The 9,186-nt window shown below is 41.2% G+C and overlaps 1 protein-coding gene across 1 annotated transcript; it reads right to left on the bottom strand.

The window, feature by feature from the left end:
- Positions 1-1,023: 1,023 nt before the first annotated feature.
- On the bottom strand, positions 1,024-9,112 carry dcst1 (DC-STAMP domain containing 1). The gene is made up of 16 exons (XM_022761546.1): positions 9,097-9,112; positions 8,838-8,963; positions 8,112-8,186; positions 7,890-8,018; positions 7,208-7,347; positions 6,459-6,621; positions 6,140-6,283; positions 5,646-5,767; positions 5,405-5,562; positions 5,132-5,231; positions 4,957-5,052; positions 4,538-4,664; positions 3,879-3,995; positions 2,929-3,071; positions 1,429-1,521; positions 1,024-1,109 (listed from the first exon to the last, which is right to left on the bottom strand). Exons 1-16 carry the CDS (start codon positions 9,110-9,112, stop codon positions 1,068-1,070), a joined length of 1,791 nt encoding a protein of 596 aa, XP_022617267.1. The 3' UTR covers positions 1,024-1,067.
- Between the last annotated feature and the right edge of the window lie 74 nt (positions 9,113-9,186).

The raw sequence follows: 9,186 nt of genomic DNA, 5'->3' as shown, positions 1-9,186 counted from the left end.
TCTGCCTGTATGAACATGACAGAGTGACAGGTGAGTGAGGACAGGAACGGTTCACACACTCTCTGCAGTGATGACATCACACTGATGTCAACTGATCCAGCATCAGTTTGTTGTTTGAGGATCAGATAAAAACTGTGAATGAAGCGAAAGCCGCACGTGCTGCTGGATCAGCTGGTTACATAACTCCTCTGTACGTCTAATCTCATTCTGTAATCACACACACACACACACGCACGCACGCATTGATGTGATTAAACTGCTGCTGCAGCTACACTAGGTCCTGGACTCTGCGTGGTCCTCAGACCAGGTCCCAGTCCTCCTGCTCTTCTCTACATATTTTCCCGCTTTCTAAAACTCTTCAAACCATCTGGATAAAACATCTGGTTTTATCACAGTTTCCAGCAGCAGAAATGATGTTTTGCTGAGTTTATACGACGTGAACTAAGATTTAAAACTTCATCATCAGTTCTTCTTGTCTGTACTGACGTCGTGTTCTGGTATTTTATATGTGACGTAGAGAAACAGCACAGACGTGTCGCTTTAAACCAGATCAGAAACGTGTTCAACATCTTTATGTGTTTTCTGGATTCAGGTGTTAAACCTCCTTCAGGCTCAGTGTGATCACCGACTGGATCCCTGTGACTCAAGAACCCCCCACAGGCCCGGCGGAGGCAACACCCTGTAAGTGCAAAGAGTCCAGAACCAGTCTGACCTGATGCCCAGACCCAGAGGGTCCTGGTCCAGCGTCTGTCCGGTCTGTGGTGAAAACAGGAGCGATTAACAAAGTCCGATAACATAAGACAATGATGTGAGACGCCTCCTGGTGTTTGACCTGATCCTGAAAGTCTGAGTCAAACTGCTGTTAAAACTGCTCTGATGTCGCTTCATGTCGACCTCACATGACCTCACATGACCCTCAGTGAAGCAGCTGTTTCACCAGATGATTTTCAGTCTCTGAATCAGCTGCAGAATCAAACAGTTTTTTATTGAGAACAAAGATGAAGTCCGTCTGAACTTCATCCTCTTCCTCTTCCTGTGCAGTGCGTCTCTGAGTCGGACTCTTCCTGTCAGTGATGACAACAAAGACGACGCCCACACCTGCACAGACACTGCACACACACACAACAAAGACATGAACACAGGAAGTGTAAGGTGACTGGAAGCAGTGAAACAAGAGGACAACAACACAACAACAACAATACACACTTTAACACTCTGACATGTGCAGCAGCTACACATTAATCATCAACATGCTGATGTCACTGAAACATCAAACACTTTCATACAGACGATGAACATATGATCAGGCTGATGATGCAATAATAAACCGACTGACTGACTGTCTGTCTGACTGACTGACTGACTGACTGACTGATGGATGTGAGACCTCAGTCTGAACACTTCCTGTGGGGGTGAAGAGCGACTCACCTCCCTCATGGTGCGTCCGAACCTCCTCTCTGTGGAGGAGAGTCGTCTGTAGACCTGCAGGTTGTAGAGGAACAGGACTCTCCTCTTCTCCCTCTGAGACACACAGCTGATCATGAGCTTGATGTTTATTAGGATTCATGTTGATTCATTTGATTCTACATCAGAACCCGGACCCAGCAGGTCCGGGTTCTGATGTGGACGGGTTCTGATGTGGGTCAGTTCTGGTGTTTCGTGTTCCGTCTTTTAAAGAGACAGTGCGACGTCATGTGACGGTTCAGGTTTGAGCTGAATCACTTTCCTCTGGATTATTTTAAGTTCTTGTTTTTCATACAATAACTGATTCTAGTGATTATTATCTTTATCTGCAGTTTAATGCTGATTGTGAATCTCGGCTACTTGAATTCTTTTTTTATTTCTGAAATAAAAGAAATGAACGAGTTAGAGCAGTGACATCAGCAGAAACAGGAAGCTGCAGGTGAAGTATGGATGATGTATGTTTGATCATCAGTAATCATTTATAATCACCTGTAATAATATTGATGATGTGTCTGCATGAAAACAGAAACATGATCAGCTGAAACTAATGAGACTCTATCACCTCTCCCTCTCTCTCTCTCTCTCTGTCCCTGAGTGTCTCTCTACCACAGCTCAGCTCTGTTATAATGCTCTTACATTAATCTGGTCTTAGATCAGATTTACTGCAGCTCACTGGGTTTAAACACAGAGGCGTGTGAGTGAGTGTGTGTGTGTGTGTGTGTGTGTGTGTCTGTGTGTGTGTGTGTGTGTGTGTGTGTGTGTGTGTGTGGAGGAAGTGACATCACAGTGTAATGTATGTTAAACAAAGTTTCTACTGTGAACCAACAGAACCAATAGAACCAGTAGAACCAGTAGACACAGCTGATCCTGGAGCAGCCTGCGCCCTGACATCACTCACTGACTCAGTTTAATCATCTCTGCAGAAACTCCTTCAAAACTTTTTTTAAATGTTTTGCTTTCACTTCTTTTATGTTCAGCCAAAAGAAGTGAACTAATTTAAGAATTATTCTTTATTTATTATTAACTGTTATTATTATTATCAACAATGAACTAATGGACACATGAATTTCCCCTAGGGGATAAATAAAACATCCATCTATCTATCTATCTATCTATCTATCTATCTATCTATCTATGTTGTTGTAACACTATCAGTAACCATGACTTCTCTGCTGTCACTTTATTTATCACCTGTTAAATGAACTCTAATTAAGAGAGAAACCAGATGTCATGACCTCTCGTGACCTCTGTGTCTCTGACCGTCACTTAGCAACACAGCAGGAAACAGATGTTTTTATTTTGGATGAACTGTCCCTTTAAATCTCCTGAAGGAGCTCAGTGATGTGATGACAGAGAAATGAACACACACAAGAGGTGTGTGATTGTGTGTGTGTGTGTTAATGTGTGTGTGTGTGTGTGTGTGTGTGTGTGTGTGTGTGTGTGTGTGTGTGTGTGTGTGTGTACCTGTGGGTGGTACAAGGCGGCGATGACCCGTCGGAGGCGGTGGGTGTAAACCTGGAGGCAGCTGAACAGCGCCCCCAACAGGACACAACACACACAGCTCACATACACAGCTGCTGGGAGGGAGGAGGGGGGAGACACACAAGATGAGGGGGGAGAGAGAGAGAGAGAGAGAGAGAGAGGAGGGGCGTGTTAGTGAAAACTGTCGCCCTCTGCTGGATCAGTTTAAAATAAATTCATCATATTCAAACCTGATCAGTTTAATCAATATGAAAAAACACATTCATATGAATGAAATACAAAAATATATAAAATAAATGAATCAACTGATGAATTCTGAAATTATGGAATAAATAATGAAATTAAAGTCATGATTAAACGTAATGTCATTTTATTCTGGTTTTACTGGAGTTCGTTCTTCTGTCATTAGAGATGTTTTTATTTAATAATAACACTTTCATGTATTTATTATATATGTATGTATTTGTTTGTTCATGTATTCTTTTCCGTTTTATTTTATTGGACAAAATGTGACGATTTCACTGTCATGAAAATCGTCAGTAAGAATAAAAATGACATAAAATAAAATGACTAATATTTTAAATGAAACAAAATCAGAAAATTATTTTATTTTTAAAATGAAATAATCACAAAATATTTTTTTATGAAATAAAAAATAATTGAAAATAAAACACATTATAACAACATCAAGTAACATTTAACAGTAATGAGTTGGCTTCAGTGACTTAATTAATTAATGTTTCATTTCTATATTTTACTTTATTTATTTATACAGTAATTTATTTTAATGAGGTTTGATTTTCAGTCTGATTAAATGAATAAATAAGGAAATATTTTCTTCTTTTATTAAATGTTTTGTCCTAAAATCACGTGCTGGTCCTTTAATAACTGATCACAGACGAGTACTGTGTGACCTTTGACCTTTGACCTACCCTGGTTGTCGGTCTGGATGTGGAGGCTGGACGAGCTGTTGAAGGCTGAAATCGTCTTCCTCAGGAGGCGGGCAATCATGGATGCCCCGCCCACTCTGATGTCCACCTTGTGACTCCCTGCAGAGAGGACTTTATTACCCACAAACCCTCAGTGGTGATGTCAGCTCGAGTTGTGAATCTGAAATAGAATCAGTGGTGCGCTTGTTTTTTTTTTCACAGCCGTTTCTCCAAAAACTTGTGTCAGTGTCGAATGTTAATTAATGAATGAATTAATATTTTCATTAATATTATTTTCATAGTGACAGCAGAACAGCTGAAGACTGTAGAGAAACATCACACTCACACATCAACAGTCTGACGTGATTAACGTCTGTTTTCTAATTGTTACTAATGAGTGACACTAACGTATATAATCTTCACATGTCACATATCAGTTACATGACATTTGTGTTGTGAATCTTAACATAAAAAAATTTATACAATTTTCTATGTTTTTTTTATTTTTGTTATAAAATGTCCCAAACCTTTTGTTGACAAATAAACAGTCTGACATCATAAACCCTTTTCATATTTGCACCGTCAGGTTTGTTTTCTTAAGGTTGGTGTTGTGTGTGTGTGTGTGTGTGTGTGTGTGTGCGTGCGTGCGTGCGTGTGTTTACTGGTCAGGTTGAACTGGGTGACGCTGTGTCTGTTGACGATGTCCAGGACGTGGAACACAGAGAAGTCGACAGTCAGGAGGACGACGCACAGCAGAGAGATCGCCAGCACCTGAAACACACCTGACATCTGACCACACACACACACACACAAACACAAACCAGGTCTGAGTTCTGTGCAGATGTAGTCGTGTGCGTTTATGATTGTGGGAGTTTTCCACTGTTAAAGAGGCGACAGCAGCTGAGGGGCGAGAGAGAGATGGATTGTAGGTGATGTGGTTCAGACCTGACACCACGTGACTCTGTGTCACATTATCTCATGATCGTGTCTCAGGATGTTCTGAGAGTGGTGCAGCTTTAAACCTGATTGGATGATCAGAGTGTAACAGCTGATTCAGAACAGAAATCACATGTGAACTCACGACTTCTTTAAACTCCTCAGGAAGAATTTTCGGGCTCCACGGGTCGATTAACTTCTTCCCCTCTGATTGCTTCAGCGGCAGCAGACACGGCTCCCTCTGAACACATCACATGGTCAAACTGTCAGTCAGCATGTAGCAGTGATGATGATGATGAAGGTGATGATGATGACGTTACCACTCTTCTCCTGTGAGCGTCGATCTGTCTGAAGTAGGAGGTGATGTAGACATTGTCAAACCGAATGTCCCTCCTGTACTGACTGAGGTAACCAAACGCCCTGGGGGGGGGGGGGGGGGGGGGGGGGGGTCGTCAGGCTCAATGTAAATGCTTTTATTTAAAATTTGTTTGTTTTTTGGATCATGGATGAATTAATGACAGAGACAGAGAAAGAGATGGAGGACAGCTACAAAGAGACAGAGGAAGCAGCTACAAAGAGACAGAGACACGTACTGGGTGAAGATGCTGAGGAAGGTGAAGGACATCAGCAGCTGCAGGATGTCCAGCAGCTGCTCCATCGTTCTCTTCAGTTTCAGGAAAGATCCTCTGACTGACTGAGTGATCTCCTGATCCATCAGAGCTCCACCCAGCACCTCCTGCTGCTGCTGCTCCTGCAGGAGGTCACAGGTCACAGGTCAGTTTGACTGGACATTAACAGAGAGGGTGCTGATCAGATGATGGGTGTGGTTTTGACCTGGAGCACGAGCTCGGTGCTGAACTCTCTGGACAACAGGTCGACCGACAGGTTCAGTTTGTCAAACAGCTGACCGAAGTTTCCCTCCACAGGAATCTTCTCTCTGCACCATGGAGTCATCACTGACAAGAGAAGAAGAGGAGGAGGAGGAGGAGGATTATACTTTGTCTTCAGTTTGAGACCAAACTCAACAAAAAAGACACGATGCCTGAAAGAAATACAACTGGGTCTGTAAAGTTTCATTGTCGCCTGAATGTCGGCTGATAGTTGGCTGACTACCGGCTGAATGATGGCTGTCTGTCGGCTGAATGTCGGCTCTGTGTATCAAAGCACTTAAAGGACAGTTAGCTTCTTCATATCTAAATCTATGCTGTTTCTATTGAACACCATCAGACCAGTTCATCCTCCCATCACTGTCACACACCTCCACCTGTTCTCTGACCACAGGAACAATAAATGAAATGCTTTGAGTCTGGTCACGTGTGACCTCTCACCTCTCATGACATCACACAGGAAGTGGAACTTCATAGAGACACACAGGATGTGGTTGATGACGGGGACAGGTATCTCCTTCATACACTCCGCCCACCTGAGTCTGAACCAATCAGAGCAGCGCTGCACGCCCTCATCCACCACACCTGGATGACACACACAAATCAACTCTAACCTGTTGAACTGAGTTCAGGACAAACGTTTTTAGACAGTTAGACTGTTGTTCTTCAGACTTTGAGCTGCAGCTTCAAATAAAATAAAAGAGACGACGTTAAAGTCTCAGATTTCACTTCAGCATCAAATGTAATAAATCTGACTCACTGTCGCACTGCATCATGGTCTTTGTAGTGAACTGCTCCTGTGTGCTGTTTCCCTGTTGAGGTCTGAATCTGTCGTATCCGTACTGAAGGACGACCTCGTCTCTGATGCTCTGAAACCTCCTGCTGACGTCCAGAGCCTCCGACTCAAACTCTGCTTTATCATCCTAACGGGAGACACAAGCCCCGCCCCCTGATCATCAGACACTGATCTGAACCTTCTTATTGATTACTGATTGGTTGTTTTGGTGGTTTCATTCATTTGTCTTAAAAAGAGAAAAGTTTCAGAGGAGGAAACTGTAGAAACAGATGGATCAATATTAAATATATAGAACAAATACTGAACATGAACCAAGATTTAAACATACTTATATCTGCTTATTAACTACACTGGAAGACAACCATTTATTACATGTTTATACCATTGATTATAGATGTTAAATAAGGAGGGTGAAGTCAAGGACATTCGGCCATTCAAGATGAACTTTGAACTCTTTCTGTCGTGATGTTAAAATACTGTGAATCATTATTACAGGTTTTTATATCAAACATGATTTTAAAGTCATTTGTTTTTCAGTTATTATTATTGTTGTTGTTGTTGTTATTATTAATATTATTATTATTTTTGCTTTAGTTATGGACAAATTACCAGGTAATTGTTAATTTGTTTACAAATGTTTTTTGAAATGGTGGACACGTTAGCTGTTAGCAGTTAGCAGTTAGCTGTGATGTCTGGGGGCGTGTCTGTGTCACCATGAGCTCCTTGGTGATGCGTAGAAACGGCGAGACGGCGTCCCTCCACAGTAACTTGCTGTGATGAACCTGCAGGTCCAGGTTACAGCTCAGAGACAGAGCGGCTGTCTCCATGTTCCGCTGGACGTTAGAGACCGGCCCTGCGATGACATCATCACACAGAGACAGGACGCATCACAACATTAACTACATTCATATTCTACATCCAGGCTTCAACAATATGTTTATTATTAACTTTACTGTAACATGTTGCACAGTCAAACCTACATCTATCTCTCTTTCTGCTTATCAATATCTATCCATATTGTCATGTCCTGATCTCTGTGCAGCAGCAGTGACACGTGATCCTTTCTGAATCAGCTGCTCTCACTTACCTTCACCAGCAGGTGTCACTAGTGAACTGAGATAAACGAAGCTTCATCCACCATCTTTATTTTGTCGTCCTTCACCTGATTCCCTCAGACTCACACCTGAGTGTCAACCACACCAACCTGATCTTTCACTAATATTCAGTAAGAGTTATTAACCTCTGTACTTGATATTTATCTGCTGAGAAACACGTGAGGGGCAGTGATGAACCAGAAAGAGGCTGACGTTAGTGACGAGGACGAACTGGGTTATTGAAAGTGTGTGTGTGTGTGTGTGTGTGTGTGTGTGTGTGTGTGTGTGTGTGTGTGTGTACCTCTGTAGAGCACAGACAGGATAAACAACATCAGGTACGCTCGGCCACGGGAGCCAAGAATGCTGGGAAACATCAGGAGGACTGAACACCTGAAGGAGGAAGACAACGCCCCGCCTACTGCACACACACCTGGAACACATGTACACACACACACACACACACACACACTTGTCAGTCAGATGTTGTAAACGGGCTTAATGTAAAAATATGAAGTTTCCTCACCGACAAACAGACATCCTGCTGCCAGCTTCAGGTCAAAGGTCAGCGGGAGACTGTGAGCAACACCCAGGAACAGGACTGAAGGAATGAGAGGAACAGGGATGATATGAAGGAACATCAATGTATTTGACTTGATTGATTATCATGAATATCTTTTACTGGACATGATAACGAGTTGAGGAGAATTTTAAAATCAATTTAATTTAAAAAAAAAAAACAAAACAAAACAAAAGACTGATTGGTGTGGAGTAGAATAAATTTTAACATATATAATAAAATAGTAAGTATAAAACATTTGTAAAAATAGCAAATGTTATATAATATTAATATAAACCAAATTAAAATGTTTAAGAAAACACTTAAATAATATAAACCATTAAACATTATAGAATAATACTAATACAACTAATTAAAAAATATTATTAAAATCAAAATTTCATCATGAAAAACACAAAAACTTGTTATTTGTTAATCATTTTTCAATAAAGAATGAAATAAAAAACAAAAAATAAAGATAAAACATTTCAGACTTTATAATAAAACTAAATAAAAATTAAATTAAAAAAATAATATAAACTGATAAAAAACGAATCAAAACTAAATAAATGTATCAAAATAAAACAAAATATTTAAATTAAATACTAAAAAGTTTTAATAGAGAATGCTAACATTAGCCAGTTAAGTTATTTTGAAATCCACTTTTAGTCAGGTGAAAAGGTGTGATGTTACCTGTGCCGCTCACTACTCCAAACAGCGCTCTGAGGACCAGGTGAGCCACAACAAACTCTTCTGATTGGCTGAAGAGAAAGCGATGAACAGCTGGAGGCAGGTAGGTCAGACTGACCCTCTCCACAGCTGGAAGAGACACAAACAGCTGGTTAACGTGGCTGTTTTTTTACCTAGCAACAGGCAAACGAGACGAAGCTGCTAGCTTAGTTAGCTTAGCAAAACATGACGTCGACAATAAGATGTTTATGTCAGAACTTACTGCTGCAAGGAGCCATGGTCCGACAGTGTCTCAGTGTCTGCTTCAACAGCCTTAAATCTCAGTCCAGTGTCACACGGTGAAGGTGAAGGT

The sequence above is a fragment of the Seriola dumerili genome, unplaced genomic scaffold (genome assembly GCF_002260705.1).
Source record: "Seriola dumerili isolate Sdu_G_001 unplaced genomic scaffold, Sdu_1.0 BDQW01000415.1, whole genome shotgun sequence".
Taxonomy (NCBI): domain Eukaryota; kingdom Metazoa; phylum Chordata; class Actinopteri; order Carangiformes; family Carangidae; genus Seriola; species Seriola dumerili.
This window is presented reverse-complemented; position numbering and strand designations above follow the sequence as displayed.